The sequence below is a fragment of the Xiphophorus hellerii genome, chromosome 5, assembly GCF_003331165.1.
Source record: "Xiphophorus hellerii strain 12219 chromosome 5, Xiphophorus_hellerii-4.1, whole genome shotgun sequence".
Classification (NCBI taxonomy): domain Eukaryota; kingdom Metazoa; phylum Chordata; class Actinopteri; order Cyprinodontiformes; family Poeciliidae; genus Xiphophorus; species Xiphophorus hellerii.
Genome location: NC_045676.1, coordinates 24,509,884 through 24,533,186, shown reverse-complemented (window position 1 = coordinate 24,533,186; position 23,303 = coordinate 24,509,884). Strand labels below are relative to the sequence as shown.

General features: G+C 39.2%; 1 protein-coding gene across 3 annotated transcripts in view; it reads right to left on the bottom strand.

Moving 5' to 3' along the window:
- Positions 1-1,277: 1,277 nt before the first annotated feature.
- The window catches only part of rbm20 (RNA binding motif protein 20), a 55,307-nt gene continuing 33,281 nt past the window's right edge, over positions 1,278-23,303 (bottom strand). For 2 of the 3 annotated variants that reach the window (XM_032562824.1, XM_032562825.1), the window contains exons 2-14: positions 19,908-20,910; positions 18,848-18,912; positions 18,417-18,529; positions 16,497-16,597; positions 9,777-9,923; positions 8,510-8,641; positions 8,350-8,429; positions 7,635-8,262; positions 7,468-7,554; positions 6,058-6,643; positions 4,906-4,971; positions 2,846-2,967; positions 1,278-1,651 (exon numbers count right to left, since the gene is read on the bottom strand). In XM_032562824.1, the coding sequence (XP_032418715.1) occupies positions 1,583-1,651; positions 2,846-2,967; positions 4,906-4,971; positions 6,058-6,643; positions 7,468-7,554; positions 7,635-8,262; positions 8,350-8,429; positions 8,510-8,641; positions 9,777-9,923; positions 16,497-16,597; positions 18,417-18,529; positions 18,848-18,912; positions 19,908-20,910 (3,199 nt within the window). In that variant the 3' untranslated portion in view covers positions 1,278-1,582. The remainder of the gene's footprint in view (positions 1,652-2,845; positions 2,968-4,905; positions 4,972-6,057; positions 6,644-7,467; positions 7,555-7,634; positions 8,263-8,349; positions 8,430-8,509; positions 8,642-9,776; positions 9,924-16,496; positions 16,598-18,416; positions 18,530-18,847; positions 18,913-19,907; positions 20,911-23,303) is intronic. The other variant, XM_032562826.1, reaches the window with a different exon arrangement.

The following is a 23,303-nucleotide window of genomic DNA, read 5'->3' as shown; positions in this document are numbered from 1 at the left end:
CAACAGAGAATTTCCTTCTAGAAAGTTCCATGTAGATCCATGAGGTCGTATTGACTGTGAAGTGCTGCCCCCTGTCGTACAGCAGTGTACGTGCGTTGTGTCTTGGATAGATGTCACCGTTTAATACAGCTACTAAATCCATATTTTTGCATAGAAAATAGTGATATAAATAGCTATGCTACTATTACAACTACTTAGTTTAAATGACACAGAATTGGACTCGATTTACTCATTCTGAAGGAAATTGGTTGCAACGTTGTTGTTGATTTTTTTTTACGGATATCAAATACAAAACCAGAAGCCATGTGATGGGATTTATTAGATTGTTTGCATTTTAAAATGGCTGACATAGTTTTAGACATTTGCAATGTTTTCCTTTTGCATCACAAATGTGTGGAAACAGTCCCTGTAAACAATACTATTACCGATTTCACAAGATCCGCATCCAGAGAATAACAGATTCTGGCTTGATACTCCTGTTACAGAACATTAACATAAAAAAAAAATGCATGGTCAAGTTTAATGTTTGTGCTGCTGTAGACATATAATATGGCACATTAGCCTGGGATTGTCTTAGGAAGCAAAGACGTTAGCAAAAATGTATTGAAACATAAAACATTTCCATAATTTCATCATTGGAAACTATAGTGATGTGAGTTTACCTGAAAGATTTGCAGTCAGCCACATTCAATTCCAGCTGTAGACGTAAATATATAAATGTTATTTATACAACAAACTGGTTTTGATAAGTATAACAAGCCTGAGAACGTGTTCTACTGTTCTTTTAACTGAGAGAAAAGAAAAAGAAAAACATTTTGCCCCTGAGAGCTCAGGCTGTAACACAAATGAATGGAGAAAATGCAAACAACCTTGAGAAACAATTTGATTTGGACAAAAGTGGCATGGCATTTAGAACGAAGAAACAAAGCCAACACACCAAATATGGACATTTACTGCAAACCTGCTTCTGGCTTAGAGGTCACTCTAAGGACGTCCTGATCCAAACCCGGGTCATGAGCTCTGTGTCACGGACGTTTTAAATGACTGCTACCAGAATATCTGCCAAAAGCCTTAAATAACTGTTTTATTTAAATAATAATAATAATAATAATAATAATAATAATAATAATAATAATAATAATAATAATAATAATAATTAGATTGAACTTAAAACAGAAAATAGTATATTTCCTGATGAACTTTTTGCAGCAAAACAAAAATAAATAAATATATATATTGTTTGTTTGTTTTTTTGTTTTGTTTTGGGGGGGGGGGTTCCCAGAAAAACTTGCATAAGAACTCTGGGAAGACAGTAGTTCATTAAAAGCAGTCCACAGTGTAAACCTCCTTTACAATTCACTTCGAGTATGTACAAAATTGAAGAATTCAAGACATTTTAGTATGATTTAAACAGAAAATAAAAACTACCACAACAGTCCAAAAAATAAATTCAAGCTTCTGTTTGTCACATTATCCATGTTTTTTTTTCTCTCCCCCTCTTTCTTTAGCTCTACACAAACTCCACATGTTCACAGATCTTCCCCCTGCTGTGTACTGTTGCAGGTCAAGGGTCAAGCTGGTGTCAGTGAGCCACGGAGGGCTCAGCCAGCGCGCTCGACAGGCCGTTCTCTGCCAGCTGGGACAGGTATTTCTGTGAAAATAAAACCACATGACTAAACTTCAAATTCCAGCATTCGTACACCACAATAGCATAGCATTTGCTCTACATCACACAGCTCTGGATTTTATGTTTTTTCTGACTGATGAAGGTTCGGCTGTTAAACCAAACGGGTTCAACAGAACCAACAAGGACATTAACATGCTTTTGTTTCTGTTGTTCACCAGACGTGCAACTGAATGTCATCAACACTCTACCCATCCTGCTCGGATAGGTATGAAGGGAAAATTTTGAAATATATGAACTATATATGTAAATACTCCATATTTTATTTCCATATATATATATATATATATATCCATCCATCCATTTTCTTACACCCTTGTTCCTAGTGCCTACCTCCAGCTAACGTTCCGGGCGAGAGGCGGGGTCACCTCTCTGGGTGAGAGGTGACCCCGCCTCAGTGAGAGGCCTGGGTGAGAGGCGACACTCAGTCTGTAGCAGGGCAACACAGAGAGACAGGACAAACAACCATGCACACACACACACTCACACCTAGGGAGAATTTGGAGAGACCAATTTACCTGACAGTCATGTTTTTGGACTGTGGAGTACCCGGAGAGAACCTACCCATGCACAGGGAGAACATGCAAACTGCAGAAAGACCCTGGGCCGGGAATCAAACCATATATATATATATATATATATATATATATATATATATAGTACAGACCAAAAGTTTGGACACACCTTTCTAATTCAATGGGTTTTCTTTATTTTCATGACTATTTATAAGGCAATAAATCCCACTTATTAACCTGACAGGGCACACCTATGAAGTGAAAACCATTTCAGGTGACTACCTCTTGAAGCTCATCAAGAAAATGCAGAGTGTGTGCAAAGCAGTAATCACAGCAAAAGGTTGCTACTTTGAAGAAACTAGAATATAAGGGGTATTTTCAGTTGTTTTACACTTTTTTGTTTAGTGCATATTTCCACATGTGTTATTCATAGTTTTGATGCCTTCAGTGTGAATCTACAATGTCAATAGTCATGAAAATAAAGGAAACTCATTGAATTAAAAGGTGTGTCCAAACTTTTGGTCTGTACTGTGTATATATATATATATATATATATATATATATATATATATATATATATATATATATATATATATATATATATATATATACAGTATATATATATATTGCAGTTTGAGAGATGTACCTGCAGGTTTCTGTAGTGTACGGTGCTGCGGCAGTGAGTCGTTTTTGCAGTGTCCTCGCTGCTGTAGAACAATCCACACAGTTTGCAGTAGAAGCCTGTTCTTGGCTCAATGAACTCCACTCCTGTCAGAGAGAGATAATGCAACAGTCCAACACCACCCAGAACCAGAACAACACATGACCCATGGGTCTTGGCCAGGAAAAGCAAGGAACCTCACATAGGATTTGCAAAAAGTTTTCTTTTTTGTCACTCTCCTTGCGTGATGTTTGTGACAACAACATTTTAAAAAAGTGTCGTCGTACAGTCTTCCACATTCAGGTCTAATGTGCTTGTATGATTTATTCTTTTTTTAAAAACTGTTTCAGCAGAAATAAGGCACCCGTTACTGTTCTGTTAAAAGAATGCTGCTGTCGTTCTCTGTCCCTAAAGGTGGCATGACTTTGCACTGAACTAGAGTAAAAATATTTAATGTGATGATCCCTGACAGGCTTTAGATCAGTATGTGAACTGAATTTTATAGATCAGAATTATGTTTTTGTGTTTGTTTTCTTGTAATTCTTATCAATTTTTACAAAGTCATTCTCCTTATAAACACGTGAAAAAACCTTTAAGAATCTTTGTTTTCAAAGAAGTAGCATGATCTCACTTTAATTTGTTATGGACACATTCAATCGGAGTCCAATTGCTTGGAGGTGAAAAACATTGCATAGCACATAGAAGGCAACCTTTTCTATTCAAAGAGCCATTTGGGACCGCCTCCCAATAAAAAGAAAGCACTTGGAGCCACAACCCATTTTGACGTCATCTATATATAAAACCTATATGCTATGTACAAAAATCGATACTATGTTGCGTTTATGAAATCAACGAACTGCTGCAGAGAACACAAAATTTTATTTCTGCATGTAACAAAACGCATTTTACACTTTGTTGATGCTCAATTTCAAACAAAACACCCTCTGTCTATTTGGGTCTTTGTATTTAAGAAATAAAAACCGAAACTTACCCAACCCGCACTGAAGGAAAAATAGAAACAGAATGCAGTCACCTGTCCTCCTCTTATTCAGGAGATAAAAATCAAAACTTATCCAAATATTATCCACCGGCACTGAACGAACCAAGCAAACCAAAAAATGCGCAGTCTGCTTCTGTGTCCCGTAGTACGGTACGGAGCCCCCTAGGGGACATGGGGAATTTTTTCTTTTGCGTTCCCTCGCAAAACTTTTGCGTTACCTCGCAATACTGTACTGGTCAGTTATGCAGCATAATTGAATACTGTAAGCCTTTCTTACGGTGGGCGCCGTACTTTCTGCTTTAATGGTTATGTGAGGTTTTTCCATAAATGTTTAATTTATAATTTTTTAATGATTTAATTTTAATAAAATATTCTATTTCCCAAAGTCACTGGGAGCCACAACAGAAGGATGAAAGAGCCACACGTGGCTCCGGAGCCATTGGTTGCCGACCCCGGCATAGCAGAATATATGTTTGTTTTGTTTTTTTAACAAATCACAGGTGCCATAACTATTGACACCCCCTGAAGATTTCTGTAAAATAAGTGTAGCTTCTATTTCTTTTTTCCAATTCCCATGTCACCTACCAAGTTACTTTAAGTGTTTTATTGAACTCTTAATTAGTAATTCGTGACATTATATTCTACTGGGATGTAAAAGTGACGTTACACATACAACCTTTTTAATCAGCCGCTCTTCAACATGGAAAAGACAAGAGAACAGGCCATTTATATAAGGGAGAGTTGTAATCTTCGAGAAAAAAAGTACCAACTTTGTAGTCAGACAAAGTATTCAAAAGTTTAAAACAACTGGAAATGTGACAAATAAAGTGACATTTTGTGACGCTTATGTCAGATCTTAAACACCTGAGAAGAGTTCTGGATGGGAGACATAAGCATGTGTGTAATCCAGCCTCTGAAATATGAAACAGGACTGATGTAGCTGCTGCTGAGACTGCATCACATAACTGGCCACATGGCAACAGTTTGCAATGTTTTGTGATGTTAATAAAGCTTTAGTTACTATGTTAAAGTGTAATGTGCTTACCCAAAGGAATGCTGTGTTCACTGACAGCTTTGTCTTGCTCTAGAGATGATGAGGGGGCTTCGATCTCTGTGAAAGACATTTCAGTAATAAGAAAGTTGTTGTCAAGGAATGTCTTTAAATTCCCTTTGGATTTTTTTCCCCTCTCAAAAGAAAAAAAATAGTAAATGCTATAGTTTTGTTTTCTGGTTTTACATACACTTATTATTGATGTAAACGTCAGTAATTTATTTATTTTTTTGAACAGTTCATTTTTCAGTAGTTCAATTATAGATCTTTGGGGGGAAGAATTGGGCACATAGGGTGATTTTTTAAAAATACTTATTTTGCTGGGGTTTTCTCTAACACACAGTGGTTCATAGTACAGAAAGTCTGAAATGTAAAGACTCCTGATTAAAATCTGAGGCAATGGAGAAAATTTGGAATCCTCAATCGAAACCGAGATGCAAGTCGAGCTTCAAAATGCGGAGGCAAATTATAAAAAAATACATTTGAATATAAACAAGCTGTTAATCAACTGCTCAAACATCTCAGAGCAATACCCCCCAAAACCGAAAAACAGAACTTTAAGGACGTTTTCACACCTGACAGTCCAGTAGACTCTGCTACATTTGTTCCACTTCCCAGGTTCGCTTTCACACTGCACTGTGTCAAACAATCTAAACCAATTGAAAAACTTGCTTAACCTCCTCGCCTGTGGTGGCGCTGCACCAAGAACCACTTGAAGGAAACGGCACAAAAACTTCTGAAGAAGACACTGAGCTCAACTTCCTTCTTTACAAAATGTAAACAAAAATGGAGTAGTGTCATATTTTCATGGCTGTAATATATCTCTTTTTTTTTCAAGAAAAGACAACGAGCCATTTCTCCCACTAGCACTAGACTCTTGCATTTGTTGTGGTTGTATTTACCCAGAATGCTCTGCGCTACGGTTCGATTACTATTTTTGGAAAGGTTTCCGGTATAGTCGCAACGTAAAACTTGATTAGTGACATTTAACTTTTATTGGTTAAGTGTCTCTAAGCCTCTAATAGATATAAAACATGTTGCTGCATGATTACGGAAAATTAAAAATGCTATCAATGTAACATATTTTTGAAAGTCACCTTTGGAGAAGATAAAAAAAAAAAGACCTCACATATTGTTGGGAAGTACCTCTTTTCAGACTGCCATCCTTCAGCTGAACTTCCAGATGGATTTTATCTGGAGTCTGCCTTTCTTCCTGGCTTCTGCTGTCCTCTGGCAAACAGATATGATTTTCCATTGGCTCGTCCGGCGTCGTGTTGTTGGGAACCTTGGCGCTCTCCAAGCACGTCTCCTCTAGCGCTGCTTTAAACTCCTCACTGGGGAAGCCACTGATGTCTGCCACTTTTTGCTCTGTAGTTTCTAAATTCACTTTCTCGGTTTCAGTACTTGGTGCAGCGATTTGATCCTCTGCTTTCTCAGCTTCGGATGCTGATGCCTCGCCCCTCGTCCCCTCAAAGGAGTCCTCCCGTTCAGGTTTCTTGTCGGATTCTTTGTGCTCCTCCACTGCTGGGGCCGATGGAGACGTGTGCTTCTGCTGTGATCGTTCTGCTGTCGGCTCTTTGTGACAGGAAGTAAACTCCTCGAGCTCAGAGAGATCTGGCTCAAGGATGCAGTCGTCCTCCCCTCCCACTTCATCCACCGTGACCAGCTCCTCCATGTTTTTAGGATACCAACATTCTTCATCCGTGTCTTCGGCACTTTCCAGCACATTCTCCTGGCGACACAGATGAAGGAAACGTTTCACAAGCACACAACAAGGTTCAGACACGTTTGACGTAAAGCTGCAGACAACGAAGACGTTTAAAATACCGACACATTTGATACGACTGAATGTCGAATACAGATAGTCGTCTACCGTTTACTGTAATGAAACATTTGACATGTTTCAGATCTTATATAGATGTTCCAAAGTTTGACTCCTTAAAAATACATTCTGAACTTTGTTCCACGCTTCGTTTTAGTATTTGTTGTACTTTTATTGCTTAATTTTGAGCCATATAAAAGAAAAAAAAATACATATTACTCCCATTAACAGGTAAAAAAGAAAAGAGAAAAAATATAGATCCATATACTGTAGACACAGTAAGAAAATGTTTTGTATAATAATAGTGTGTTCAGATATATCAGATATAAATAAGAACGTGCGCATTAGTTTGTGTACGCATATGTTTTTGATGTCAATACCACTGATGTTACTCAAAACGTTATTACCAAATCCATTTTTTAATTATATACCATTCATAATGTATTAATTATATAATATGCATGAATGTATAATTTAAAATTATGAATAAAATTACAGTTAGTAATTCTGTTAAGGTATTGGTTTCAACAGTAAATATAATTCATTTGAGTTTTTGTATCAAAAGTTTACATCCGCTCATGATGAACATATTTATCACAATTTATGTATGTCTTAGCCAATTCAAGTATTTAGTTTTGAAGCACGTATCGCAGGTCAATAATCAATAGTTTGATTATTGAAATAATCAAACTGTTTGAAATAATCAAAATCCTGATTATTTCAAGTTTACTCACAGTTTCTCTGTCTTTGTTATTTTCAGCCGCCTCTTTTGACTTGTTGCTTTGTTGTGGCAAAACAGATTTTTCTTTGGATGTGGCGTCCTGAAAGGAGAAAACATTTTATTGCTCAAAAGATGAGATGGATGTAATTATCCGCAGACGCAGAAGCAAAAAGCACTCACAGTATTTTCGGGAGCAGTTTCTCTCTCCTGTTTCTCGGTGTTCCTCCTGCTCGGGTTTTTGCTCCGCCTCTTGTCCTCCGGCGTTCGACACCGCGGCTCGTCCGTCGTCTCAAACTCAGAGTGTCTTGACCGAACGGGGTGGTCGCCGTCCCTCCTCTTCGGCTTTGCGTCATGCCGATAGTGAGATGCCCTGTTGAAATCTTCGTCCATGCTCCTGTAAGAGTTGAGAGACGAGCTCAGAGGGCTGTCCCGTGGGTGCCAGTCTCTGCTGCTCCTCGTCGTTGTCGTTTCGCCGCTTCCGCGTTCGTCTGCAGACCTCAAGTGACCCAAGTGTTTGTGGTAGCTCTTCCGTCGGTCGGCCGTCCTCCCGTTGGGTCGATTGTCGTCCATCCCGCCATTCCTCCAGGGATTGTCCCGCTCCCTCTCGTCCTCCCCTCGTCTCAGGTGCGACGGCCAGTCTCTGGAGCCCCGGTGAGGGCTCAGGCCGTTGCTGCCCCTGTCCTGACCCCGGCACGGGGCCGCCGGCGGGCTGTGGGCAGAGCTGCACGACGTAAAACTGGGACTGTGGGAATGAGGACTCAGAGAGCGGCTGATGGGGCTGCGAGACCGTGCTCTGTCTGGAAGGTAGCTGACAAGAAACAATAAAGAGAAACACATCTCTGTAAATTTTTTACTTTTTTAAAATTCAAGGACTACAACGCAACAGTTTCCTTACTGTTCAAGTTCTTGCATTTTATCCCGTTCCCGCTGTGAGGTAATATCCTGGATGATTGACTGAACATCTTTACCGGGTTTCTGCAAAGAAAAAAATGATTCAGGCATAGTGGCCGACTAACACATCGTGAATGTCAGTTGCTCCTTTGTCGTTACTTTACCTTGAGCTGCAGCTCCTTGTACCTCTTAGACATCCGTATGAGGAGTTTCTGACCGTTAATTGTGGCAGGAGTCAGTTGGTAGTATTGAACCATGGCCTGAGCTGCCTCAACATACGCCATCTCCAGAAAGGCCTAGTTAAGGAGCAGAGAGAGCTTCCATTAAAAGAAACGACAACAACGAGAGTGACAATCTGCTGGTATATCAAGGCATAGCAACGTTTAAATAGTTACGGTTTGAAAGTGACCGTTTAAAAAGCTGGAAGTCATTTTAATATGTTCCACGGTTTCCCCAAGAAAACAGTGCAAAACTTTCAAGAGCGACAAAAAAAAAAAAAAAAAAAAAAAAAAAGAGCCTAAGAACTACCACTATAAAATGCAAGGCATTTAAAAACAAATCCAAAAATAATTTTGGAAAAAAAGAATCATCTGAAAATCAAGTGTTGACATAATCTCATAAATATTTTACTTCTTAATCAAGTTATTGGCCCAAACCGCACTATTATATTATGACTGGGAGGTCATGGCAATTAAAGTTGCTGCAACAACTGGGACCTTAGAGGCAAGCTGTCGAAAGAAAGCCATGCTCACAGCTTCCTCAGTTAACCAACGCCTGCTGACAGCTGCACAGAAACTTTAACCTTAATTCTCTAGAAGTTTTACAATGAGACACAATAATTATTCAGTTCAAAAATACTGCGATGATCCAAAAAGAAAGTTAAATGTTGTTGTAAGCCTTCAAAGAGTTTGCTCTGGGGAGGAAGAATCTTCTGTAGCGGTCTGCGTTACAGCAAATCTGAAGAAGTCTCTGACTGAAGACATTCTGTTGTTGTATGATAGTATGTCATTAAGTGACCAACTCAAAGTAAAAAATAGATGGCTGGGTACATAAAGATATAAAGAGATAAAGATATTCTCTAATACATATTTAAAATAAATTTGCCTTCTTTTAATCTGAAAATCACATGCTGATTTTCAGAGTCAGGGTTAAATGATATGATTGTTACATATTTATCCAACATCTCATTCTACTTCTCACTAAAGTCAAAAGCTTGGCTTAACCCAGATTTCCCTTTATCTTAGATTATTATGAGGAGAAGAAAATTTTGTACTTTGTACAGACAATTTTATCTGAACAGAGCATTAACTGGAATTACGTGATTTGGGGACACATCAACAAAGGAGCTGCATTGAATCTGAGCCATACAGATGAAGAACTGTGAATTAAAATGTAAATGACTACAAAGACAAAAGTAAGTACATGTTGTACCTGATGGGTTGAACGCATCAGGATGTAATTGGTGACCTTCCCGAACGGTATTCCCAGGTTGATGACGTCATTCTCCGTGCAGCTGCCCTCGGGCAGGTTGCAGATGTGAACGACGCGGCCGGCCGAGGCCTTCCTGGGTGGAAACAACTAAAAGCATAAAACAAACAGACGTGTGTTGAACACTCGGACCAGTGATCGAGTCTGATGAGCGTCTGTAAATAAAGTCCTGCACATTTAACAGAGCTACCTTCCTAGTTTTCTAGGTTTTTCAGGTAGTTGAGCACACATTATACAGATGAGAGTTTTTACAAGATTTATTGCAACTCTTAGGCATTATACACAGAAAAATATGAAGTTTGCTCTGCCTCATAATAATGGGGAACAGCGAGTGAAACTACTCTGTCCATGTGATGGGAAAGTTCCTGGTCTTATTAAAGTCATCTCTTATTTTGACTTTGGTCCCCGGTGTTTCAAGGCCTTTTGAAGCCATCTTAGTTTTAGATAGCGCTAAAACAGATGAAAGCTAATGTCTAAGTAAAATGCAGGATTTAAAAGTCAAGCATAGTGTGGAAAACCTGGCTGTTTAACTATGTGCAACATTAAACCGCATGATCCCATTTATTATTAGCCCCCCTGGCAGCAGCGCTGTGGTGATAATGAAGGTTTCTTGTTTGGATTTAGAGAGTTGTCAGTTGACGGGACCCAGACATTTCTCACATTTGACACTCGGCTGCAAACCTACCGAGGCACGGCGGTTCACCTAAACGGACTGGCGGGGAATGGAGAGCATTAATCAAGACACGCAGCCAAGGGCGACTTTGGAGGAGCTGCAGAAATCCACAGCTCAGGTGAGAAAATCAGTTGACAACGACAGCTGTTAGTTGTGGGCGTCACAGAGGAGTGGCTGGTCATGTGCTACAGGTCGTTTATTGAACGTTTATGATCATGTCTAAAAAGATTTGGAAATTGTTATTTTTTGTAAATGTGGAGGTGGCAACAAAATATAATCACATTATCACTAAAGGGAGCATGAGAGAAAAAATTTGACTTGAATGACAGTTTAAATGTTTTCATTGGTTGCAAATTCTAAAAAGCACCCTGGGAAGCAGTTCCCACTCCTGCCCTTTTCTTCCTTCAGGTTTTTCAAGAGCTAACGCAGAAACCAAAGTTTACTCAACTCTTTGAGACCTGACAAAACAAAAACAAAAAAATATATATATATATCACTTTGAGGTTTGTGGTTATTTTACGACAAATGTAAAAAATTCAAGGGTTCTGAATATTTTGCAGCATACTGTGCATCTGTGCTGCCTCCAATATGAACAGAGAACAAATACAGGAAATTTAAAGTTTTCCTTTTACAGAAATATACTTTCAATTACACACTAACCGTGTGAGACCTTTTGGTTTAGAGCCTTGTGAGGCCTTCTGCCTCAGTTGTTTCTGTACTATTTTCCACTTTCATCAGGAAGGTAAAACATGAAAACATTTGCTTTCAAGAATTTTGTTTGTGTTTATTACTAAATGTCACGATAGGGGACAAAAGATGAAAATTAGCCATCTTGCTAGCTCCAGCATATTTGCATGTTCTCTTTACCCAATACTACAAAGTTAGGAGCCCTTTAGCCTTTAGCTGTTTTCATAGCCAACAAACACTATTTCATAGTTTTTAAATGTGTCACTAATTGCCACATCTTCAACCCAATAAATTCTGAAAAGTTAAAACTACAAATACTGTGATAAGCACCCACCATTGTGCTCGTCACATAAATCTGTCTCGTTTCTGTAGCCATTGTGCTGCGGCGGCAGTTTCCTCGGCTCCCCTTGCTACCCGCCATCTGACAGACAGCTCCATGTGCGGGACAGGCGGTGGTCTTAATCCCACTTTGGGTCAGACGCCAGGGTCTCGGGTTTTACAGGGAATTTGTTCAAGGAATACCCAACAATAACACAGACTTTACTTTGCTCAAGTGTGGAGAGTCCAATGGGACTCCATAAGGACGCCCTTGTTCTCTCAAAAGTCATCCATAATGTCGGAGCACTGTGTTTTCTGAGCATCAGACTGACTCACTTTGATGTTATCCAGCTACTGTTAAAAACCTGACATGCTAAACTCAGTACAGAGTTTTTATTTATTTATTTATTTTTTTCTCATTAAACAACACTAACATCGTTTTATGATTTAAAAACTCAAAAGGAGACCATATTGTCGTTTGGGCTTCCACCAGACGGTCGAACGGACGACCCACGATTATTGAAAGTCTGTGGGGTGACTTAATGTTTTCTGGCCGGCTGAAACTGTTATGATATTAACAGCATCGGATGGACGAGTGATAATTCTGTTAGCGGAGTTCGCCAGCTCTGAACACAAAGGTCAGTACGGGCTGAGCTCAATAAACACATCCAGGAATAGGCTGGTTAGGTACAAAAGAGAGAACAAAAGTCTTTATAAGCTGGAGGAGTTTGATCAGAGCAACTACAGATTTTGTTGACTTAGCATTCAAACAGTAGCTGCTCCCATAAACCATTACGGTTAAGCCGTGTTGCTTCTTGCTCCGTCGGTGTCATGGCCTCCTTAGAATAAGCTGAAACCAACAATACAGCGATTAAATATCTACCTGCTGTGGTGTGCTAAGCTGTTAGCTGTTTCCGAAACCTTCTTTCAACACTTTCTGTGGTTTTGTTTAAGCTAGCAGTAGCCAAGCGTTATGTCACACAGGCCAAAGGAATATAACTTGTATTGCAATTTTTTTTTACAGACAGATTGCAATTCAAGTTCATACATTCCAATTTGATTTTTGTTATCAAACAATGCAGTCAAATTCAGTTTACTGTTCAAAGCGATGGAAGAGTTTCAGCTGTGGGCAGAAATCCTTCATACTGCGCATATATTTAGCGACTGTGGAGAGGAAAAACTCCAGTAAAACCTGACCCAGTGTGATCAGCCACCAGCTAGGACAGACTGTGGGGCAAAGCAGTCAGAAAATACGTGTGATTTATTGTAGATCCAAAACTTAAAAAGGGTTTGGCATGTTTTCACTAAAAAAAAGCTACTCAGCTAGCAAATTCGTTTTGGTTCGACTGGATGTTAGTATTTTTGTTTTACCAGAATCTCTCTCTTTGAGCATGTTCGCTCTGTTCAGCCAAGTTCAGTGAAATTATTTAATGCAGATTTGGGTGGAATAAAAGTTATATTTATCACGAAATTAAAAAGAAATGGAACAAAAAAAAAAACATGGTTATTATTTAACAACAATTACTCTGTATTTCTAAATACAAAGTATTTAGTATCAAATTACTTTGATACTTTCCTATCAAATACCAGATCAGATACTTTCATATCAAAGTAAATGATATGAAAGTGTATCATTTACGTTCATGATATAAAGATTTTAATTTCTTGGTAATAATTTTTGCCCTGATTACAAAAATGGATTATTGTTAAACTGCAGTCGTGGGCGACACAAAACCGCTCCAGGGGCGCACGGACACCCCTGGTTTAGACTGTAGCGACATGGAATTTTAAATTTCTTTCTTTAAAGCAGTTTTGCTTCATAAAAACCAGCTGAAACGCCTCCTCGGGATGTTCTGGTTTATTTGCCCCAAGCGGCCTCCAACATGTTGGTTGATGAAGGGAGAAAGCCTCTTCGGTTTTACAGTTTCTCCTTTGCGTTCCTACACACACGGCCCTCATGCCAGCTCCTCGGATCGCTTTACCAGTCCCTCACTGGTCTGAAACTTTATACTGTGGTACGAGGGTGCGACTCAAAGGCCTCCAGGTTGCTCTTCCAAACAGTGGTTAGCTGTAATCCAGTGTTTATCGCTGTTCTTTTGCAAGAAGCAACAAGGCTACCGTGTTACTTCACCACAGACCGACAGACTCTGCAGCGCAAAGAAACGTCAACCGTGTTCTTGAATGTCAGTGCAGACGTGGCAGAAACTTTTTTTGCACAAAAAAATAGACGTTAGCTTTAAGGTTTGATGCACATATTTGGCAAAGTTGTATGTGTGCAAGCTCTTTGTTCAGAGCACGGCTTTCTAGACAATAAAACCCGCACATGTCCGGGTGCTCAAGCAGGTGTGTTTTTACTGGGACTAACATTAGCTCTTGAAGCGCAGCTTGTAAATATTTTTACACTGATACAGTAAAATCTTTTGTGAATAAAAAAAAGACCATATGATCAATAAGATGATATATCAGGTCACAAGAGGTTTTGTCAAAGATGTAAAGAGCTAATAATAAAGGATGCTGTGGTTTAATTAATTTGAATAAGGTTGAATCTGATTGTAGATCAGGTTTAGACAGTCATTTACTTATTTATTTTTAGGACTTTACAGCTCATGCAAAGCATTTGGCAAGTACCAAACTTTTTTTAACTTCATGTATTACTATTGCTTTCATCCAATGAAATATAATTAAAAAATTATGTTGAGTTGATATTAGATACCATTTTTTTATAACGTAACTCTTCTGGACCACAGATGGAAGTTAACCACTGGCCAAATCTGGTGCATTTCTGCAGTTGTTAATATATGACCCTGTACAAAGCAGCATTACATCTAATGAAAAAATCAAATTATATCAGAATATATTTACATAGCTAGATAGATAGCTAGATAGATAGATAGATAGATAGATAGATATTTCTCTTTCTCTCTCTCTCTCTCTCTCTCTCTCTCTCTCTCTCTCTCTCTCTCTCTATATATATATATATATATAAAAATTCCATCTTAAAATTTACTGACAAACAAGCCTCATTGGAACCACACTCAAAACGATTGAAAATGACTGCATTTGATGCGAAACAAATGCAGTGGAAGTCCGAGTGAACACAGTCTTTGTTTTGTTTGATTTTTCGGTGCATTATGTTTGCACTAAATCATAGCTCTGTCTGGTCAGACCCAATGCGTTGCATTATATGAAACGTCATTACCCAGTAATAATGTAGGGACACACACATTCTGCCATGCTTACACTCTGCACAACACAGCAGGTTCAATCCCTACTGAACTGACATGCAAATAATCAACAGAAAACTTGCTTGGAGTAAAACCAACAGAGATAAAAATTTTTTTAACTCATTACACCCTTGGATGAAATTTTGCTCTGGGTGGTGAGCCCTATCTCCCTCAACAAAAGTGACCACAACCAACATGGTAGCAACAAGAAGTTCAGTTGATATCTAAAACTTCTTAAATGGTTAAATTAAAAGTTCATTATTTGCTTGTACCCATACAAAAAGTTTGAAAAAAACGTTTTGTATTTTTTTTTGCACAAGGTATCCACCGACTACAATAGCTTGAACTAAAGAAGAGTAAAAATAATTTTTTATAAATAAAGAATAAATATACTAATGTTTCGCAATTTTCAAGAAATCTAAATCTAAAAGTGATGAATAAATTTGCTGTACCGAACGGTACTTGTGTGTGTTTTTGTAAAAATAAACAGCCTGTCACTGCATGCCTGTTCCAGTCCACACACTGTGGACAGCTTCATGCTGCGCTCCAATTCACCCTGTCTGCAAGTTACCCGGGGTAATTTTGGGCTCCTTTCACCTCACTTATCATCCGCTGCGTGCTTTTCGAGACGTCTGCCTGCGTGATGAACGTCTATCAACAGATGCTGTTTCCCGGTCTCCTGTTCTAGAGGAGAGACCGACTGACTGCCAGGCGTGCCTCTGCAACTCTGTTCCCAGGGAATAATACGGAGGCGTATAAAAGGTCGTGACTTACATTCATGTCTGCTGAAATTTCTGTCTTTCAGTTTAGGAAAGACAGAAAATCCTCACAAAATGATTAGCAGGAACTGGAGCAACCCAGAGGAGGTTCAAAAGGTAATTCACAATGTTAATTTTGGACTGGTGCTTATTTTAAACGCAACTTTCAGTTTTGTTTCGCATGAAACTATAAAAGACTAATTTTGTTCGTTTTGAAGAGGCTTCAATCGTGTGGAATAGAAAAAAGTTAGCCAATTTTTCTCTTTCTTTTAAAATAAGTACATAATGCATTTAGTTAATGTAAGAGTCGACTAAAGTCACTTGAAGCACAAATAATGTGACTGAATAACAAATACTGGAGGTGTGAAATAATACCTCACCACTGCTTTTTAAAAAAAGCTCAATTCATGTTCTAGCAGTTACATAATCTCACGCTGAAAAAATTAGAAAAACTTAATTTGAGTTCATTTTTGCAGTAAGGGGAAAGAAAAAACATCTCAAGTAAAAAAAATGAATGCATTTTCATAAAACCCCTGGCGCCAGAGTGATCCCCTAACACTTCTTTTTAATCTCAGTAGATCATTTTCTTTAAGTTTATATTTCACTGCCAACAATATTAAATTAGTGATCCTTTTCAACACGGGAAAGACAAAAAAACCCCCCATGAAATTCAACAAGCTCAGTGTTGTTGCCTCCCAGAGGATATTAACAAGAAAAAAAAACAGGGTCCATTAATTGTTTCAAACATAGTCCGTTCACACAAAAGCAAAATGTATTTTAAGAAACATGAAAACATAATACAACGACATCCAATAATATAAACACGAGGAAAAACAATGGTTAAAACATTAAAACGGGTCCTTCTCTTGGTCAAAGATGACACGGTAAAGGTGAGTAACAGTTGTTCATTTATAACTTTAAAACCTGTTGAAACACATATTCAGACATTCAGCGCAAACTGGAATAATTTCTAAGTAAATACAATGCAGAACCTTTGTCTGACCTTTGACTCCGGCTGGTGGAGGGTAAACGCTGCGTCTGCTGTGGGATACGTCGTCATGGCTCCTGCTGGCAGGTATGATGCTTTGGTTCCTGACGACACATCTGTTCAAACGACACATGTTATAGATGTCATGAAGGACAGCAGGAAAGTAGAGAATGAAAAGTCACATTTTATGACAATATAGTTAAATAACTAAAAAAATCATCTTTTTAATAACTCAGATTGAATCATTAGTCTTCATTTTCTAACAGGAATGTGAGTTTTTCAATTTAGAAGTTTTTAGTTACTGTGTCTGCAGTAGGAAGGAGTATTGATTTAGTATTTATATCTGAACTAGAGGAGAAAAACTGTAAAAATGTGGTTGTAGCGCATTCTCCCTGACCTGATCTGCTGGTCCGTTGGTCTGCATGACGCTGTTTGTTCACTAATATTCTCCAACAAAACTCTGAGCGGAGATCCAAGATATTGATACTTAAGTTTCAGATTACATCTTGAAATGCTAATTTTATATTAGAATTTTTCAACTTTTCTTCAAAAATTTGGATTTGATTTGATCTCAAATGATTTTTATTTTTGCTTTCTTATTGCTGTTTGTCATTTTATTTTGTTATTAAAGTATTTTATTGAAGTATACACATGACTTTTGTCCAAATAATGTCATTTGTTTGAGAAAAAAAAGTAAAAACTAAAACGCACATAGAGATCAGAAGTTTAATGATATGTCAAACTTAAATAAAAAGTATTGGTACTGGTACTGTATATAGTCGATATCAGATTAATACCAAACCGAAATATATGGTATTGCACATCTTTACCTCTGAGGTCTTAACAGCACAGGCAGATTTAAACTTGGATTACTTTAGTAAGTCTACTAATTTGGTGAGTTATCAAGGGAATTTGTTCGACTGCCTTTTATTTATGGATATCAGGATAAAGGAGGCTAAATTCAAATACATGACTCCTGTTTAGTGTTTACTGTGGCAGTTTTTTTTTTTTTTTTACCCCTCCAGGGGGTCTTTTGTGGGCTCTAGTGTCCCTTATATGACAGGAAACGGGGAAGGAGAGGGGGGAAGACATGCGGCAAATGTTGTCGGATCCGAGAGTCGAACCCGCGACGGCCGCGTCGAGGACTCAAGGCCTCCAAATATGGGTCGCGCTAACCGCTACGCCACCACGGCACGCCCTGTGGCAGGTTTTTAAAACTATGCTTTATTTTACCTTCATCTATGTACACTACTTTCTGTAGCACATACAGTTCCAATTTACTACACATAAAAATGTTCTTTAGTAACCTGATAAAGACGTAAAAAAAAAAAAGATTTAAAGGAAAGGGAATATTTTTGCTAGGTACTATATGTCCAAATTACTAGAAAAAGTTGTTCACAATACGCTTTAGTTACTGATTTGTAGCCTCGACGTAAACCAGGCTCAGGTATCATGTGCTGTCTGAGTGAAACTGAGACTGCTCAAAGTCATGTCCCTTGGATATTGTCAACAGTAATAGTTTGGCACAAGTTGTCTCTCATGCTGTCTGGACCACACTCTGGTACTCGTTGTGACAAATAGGACGTAATAAAGTGTGGAGAACCGTGGTCCTTCTCTGTAACACTGTTAAAGCTAACAGGAGATTTTGTTTTTCTTGTACAGAAAAAAAACAGCCATTTTGTTAGCTCTTTGCTCTCACATGAGCATATCTCAGCTATCGAAAGCGTTCTTAGGTTTGAAAACGATTTTTGCAAAACAGCAGACGTGAACAGTTCAAGTTGCATCATGACAAGCAATAAACTATCATACACTATTGCATGCCTCTTGAAATAGTCTCCTTCACATTCTTTAGCAGACAGAAAAAACATTATTACATTACATATCAGTAGTAAATAACGCTTAGTTGGAGGTGTTGATGAATGAATTCTACCCTACCTTGACTTGCGGTGGAGCAGACCGTGGGGTTCGTCCCTCCTGGGTTCAGACCTCCATCACACGGCCTGCCGACGGCGTACTGAGGGGCTCCGGCCGATGCCGCTGCCGCTGAGCTGCAACAATCACAGAAGGCTGATTTTAGCTGCCTCTCCCCTGCCTTGCTTACTCATATCTTGTGACAGAGATCATAACCCTAGAAAGATTAAGACAGCTGTTTACGGAGCAAAGACGAGGAGGAAAAAATGCCCCAAACAGTCAGAATGACGTTGTGTTGACTATGTCCAAGAGGCTAAGACAAAGTCTATGACAAAAATCATGTTTACACTTATAGTTTTTGGTCTTACACTAAAAATAAAAGAACGAAAGGCAAGTGAACACGAGTTTCAGGTTGAGGAAGAAGCACAAGAACTTCAAAGTAGCTAGAAACTCACCTGTCGGTGGCGTACAAAGTTCGATTCTGCAGATGCAGTTTCCCCTTCACATGCTGGTCCCAGTCCTGAAAACACATAAACGTCATGCTGTGTCCAAACATAGTCTTTAACTGCTTTGGCTCACTGGACGGGCACTGCTTGTCCTTCGTGGCTGGGAGGAAAGCTCCTTAAAGCTGTAAATTATAGCTGCAAACATATCAGGATTTTTAAAAAAAAATTATTTTTATCCCTGAGTTGTTTACAGATAAGCCCAAAATTATTTGCCTTCAATTCAATTTAATTTAGTTTATTTATAACACATGCTTTTACAAGACACTTTCCCAAAAACGTATTTAAATCCAGTGATACATACACTTCAGTTGATTCTGGTTACCAAACAGTGCATCAAGTTCACTGAAATTCACTCAAGTTAGTTTGATTTTCAAACGTATTTCATTGACATCTTAGAGTGGCCTAGTCAAAACCCTGATTTGAATCTGATAGAGAATCTGTAGGGGAAGCTAAAGATTAGAGTGATGGCCAGGAGGCCTTCCCTCCTCATAGACTTGGAGCACATCATCATACATAAATCATCAAGACACCAGTGGAAACAAGCAAAAACAAAATGGCCGGCCAACATGGAGGTTTGGTTGTTGTCATGGCAATGGTTGTTGAGAGGGGTGAAAATAATTTTTGACATGACACAGTCTAACAAAACATAAACAGACAAATTATCTGGTTGAAAATGTAAAGCAATAATGACGGCATTTGTTTCCTTTTTATTTAATCGGTTTTCTCAGAAACGTATTCAATGCAAAATCTAACGCAGTGTTGTCTGTGGAAAAACTGGATTTCTGTTAGCCTCCAAAACGCCTGGACGCAAATGTAATGAACCTGTTCAGTTCAACACAATTTCTGATGAGTAATTTATGTGTTTTGTTCATGAGAGACGGGTTACTATTTACAATAAAGTGGAAGCGAAAGGTCAAAGGTGCGGGTGCTTTTGATGACGTTCTAAAAATCACAGTGACATCTAGTGGCCCTACATACAAGTAAAACATTCACACTCGGAGATGCTCACCTTGAGGTTGTAGACCTTTTTTTCACAGATGCTGCACTGATGTGGCAGCTGGGAAGGTGTGATGCCATAAAAGTCATTGACTTGATTGGTCTGGAGTGTCCTGGAACCTGACGGCAGGGTTTCCTCGCCCCCATGCAGGGTCTGGTAGCTTCCGAAGCCCTGCGTGCCGAAAGAGGAAACCCCGCTACAGTTCAGCTTGGGCTCGGGGGTCGGCTCTTCTGGGTTGTACAGTTCTGTTCTGTTCCAAATGGGCTGCCCAGCTGAAGGCCATGCTGTGGGAGGGTTTGAAGCCATGTTCACCTTTCCAGTTTGGTTTAAGTTATTATGGCCTTTCCATTGCTCCTTATGTGCGGTGGAGTTCATTTGCTCATTGGAACCAAACCCAACTGGTTGTCCCTGCAATTCATGCCCGTAGAAATCTCTGTGAAAGCCAACATTGGTCATGTTCTTGGCCTGAGATTTAATCCCAGCGTACTGTCCGTCAGCAGATGTTCCTCCAGATAAGCTGTACTGAAGACGTCTGTCGGTGTCAGAAGAGTAAGCTGATCCAGGAGTTTTTCCGTACTCCCCACCTTGTTGACTCTTCCCACCCCCTCCACAAGGATGATCCAGTCGCACATTCCCTGAGTTTTGGTTGAATGCCCCACCCACCAACGACCCAACGGCTGAATTTGAGGAGGGGAAACCAATCACCCCAGTGGGGAAGGCCCCCTGTGGATTCCCGACCAAAGACGAACTCCTTAATTGATTCAACAGGGGCTGAGACATGTTGACATTGGAAATCAACTGGTTGAGAATGCTGGCGGCGTTGGTCGTGTTTCCTCCCTGAGCCAGTTTGAGGCGATGGAGGGTGAGCTGGGCCTGGAGCTGAGCGAGCTGAAGGCTTGCTGGAGTCAGGAAGAGCTGGTTCGGCAGCTGAGGTCCAGCTTGCACATTGCCTGGCAGCGGGGCACCCACCGGAAAGCCCTTCTTCTCTGTGTTGTCCAACGGAGGTGCTATTATGCTACATGGTGGGGAAAACAACACAGATGTTATGGATTGCACAAGACCAATGCAGTTGCTTTCATACCTGTCAAGTTTTGGATTTGGAATTACGTGTGGTGTGTTATAATACGGTATGTTATAATACAGTATGTTATAATAGGGGAAAATACTAATTCAGGCGTGGTAAGATACGGTAGTTTCCCGGTCAAAGCGGGAAACTTGACAGGTATGTTTCCTTTTTGTGCCATGATGGGACTTGCCTGAGAAATTAACTCAACTGTAACTTTTTGCTTACAAGTATTGTAAAAGATGCTTGGTGATTATTTCCAATAAAAGGTTTGACAGGTTTTAAAGTAGGGAACCAAATAAAACGTAGGAAATAGTCAAAAACAAATTTGCATATGTTTTCATCTGACTTTCATAAATTACATTATTTAAAAACTTCATAAAATACATTATAAGTGCAAAATTTCCTACTCTGCAATCTTGAAAATGCATAAAATGTCCCAAAATTATATGTGTATATATAAAAATGTATAACTTTTAATGTAAATATAAGAGCAGGGAAACGATCACAAGAGAAAGAGAAGTAGCAGCTGCTCTAGTTCGTAGGTTCATCTTAGATTTTTAAGAACTGTGAACCGAACAAAACTTTGTTTACCTGAGGAACGAATCTCAGCTCAACTTGACGTCATTCACAGAGCACATTTGGGAGAGAACAAAAAATCTGCGCTGGATTTCTCCCGGTCGAAATGTGAATATTTCTTGAAGAGCGACAGAACATTTTCCCTCAAGGTGGGTTATAAGTGACTGCTGTGGCTGTGAGTAAGTAGGTACTAACAATGATGAGGGAAAATCACTGTGTCCATTTCACTGTATAAATTTCTAGTCTGTATGAGTTTAACAATTGCATGGTCAAAAATTGCGTAGTTTTACTTTTGCAAATTGCTTTTTTAGTCTTAGTGTCTCCCCTAGTTACAAACTTACTGCCTGAGGATTTGAGTTATACACGAAAATTTGACTTTAGGGCTCAGAGTATAAAAACTAACAGATTAAACTGAGATGTTTTTGCACTCAATTTTATTATATGTGGAAGGGAGATGGCGCAAAGATGAGCTGAGAATGGCCTTGTTACTGAAATTGTGCTATACAAATAAAACAACTTACCTAAGAAGCTGCAGCTGCACATTTAGTTACAACTTAGACCATCGTACACATGGTTAGCCAAAGTAGCAATTTATTTACTTATTTTACTGATGTTGTCAGTAAAATACAGTTAGCATTTTATTACCGAGGGCGACTAATCGTGCCCCTAGGGATTTTGTTAAAATCATTTCTTAACCTGGATTTTTCCCCATAAATAAAAGGTCGGATCTTTATAAAATTCTCAGTGTGCAGCTACAATTAAACATGCATTTATTTTAGGGCTTTTTAAAAACTTTTTTTTTTACACATCTGTTACTGGTTGAGTAGCTGCTCCACCTTTTCAGCTTCTGAAGAGGTGGAGTGAATGCACTCACTGTCTAAACTTAGTCTCCTCAGCCACACGCCACGTCAGAAATGTGAAGCACCTGACACTGCCCCGTCTGACCAAAACACCCGTCTCATGGTTTGAGACAAAGCACTGAAATTATAGCACATGCAGATACTGACAAACTAAATTTAAACCAATGTGGTGGGACAAAATCTTCTGAAAGTGAATGAAAAGATGCAACAGATGAAGTGGATTTAAGTCGCTAAATAGTGAAGATTTTTGCAGAGATATTTCTTTCCAAATATTAATTCGCGCCTCTGAGACGGGCAGAGGATTATTAGCCCCTACATATATTCGGGCTGCCTTCTCTGGTTATGATTTGCTCTTGGGAATACTTTGCCACTTCATAAACTCATCATATTGCGACTATCACTTCTCCTCGCACTGAAACATTAACCGGGCCCAGGCCTTAAAAATCACACCTCTGAGGTGGAAAACTGACACTCAGTGAAACCTTGTAGGCTTGTTTTGCATTTCAGATTACAGAATCCTTAACACCTGCACTGAACTGAATGCAAACATTTGCATTTTCATCTGAACCATGAACTTTACAAGACGGTCGGAGCGGCTGCCGTCGTCGCAGTAAATAGAAGACGATTTGTCTTTTGTAAGAACTAGTGTAACGTATAAACATATCAGCATTTTGGACGGTATTATGATAAGCACGCATACACTGAAGAGGAACAGAGGAGGAAGAACGAGCCTGATCTGATTCCTCATTAATCAACAGGAAGAGGAAGAGCCATGGACACACACTACACTCTCTGAGCTGCAAACAGACTGGAGTAAAGTCAGATATTTACACATTTATCTGGACCCATCATGCAAGGTTGAATAAAGACAAAACTCCCAGAGTCGCACGAGGCACTGCAACAACG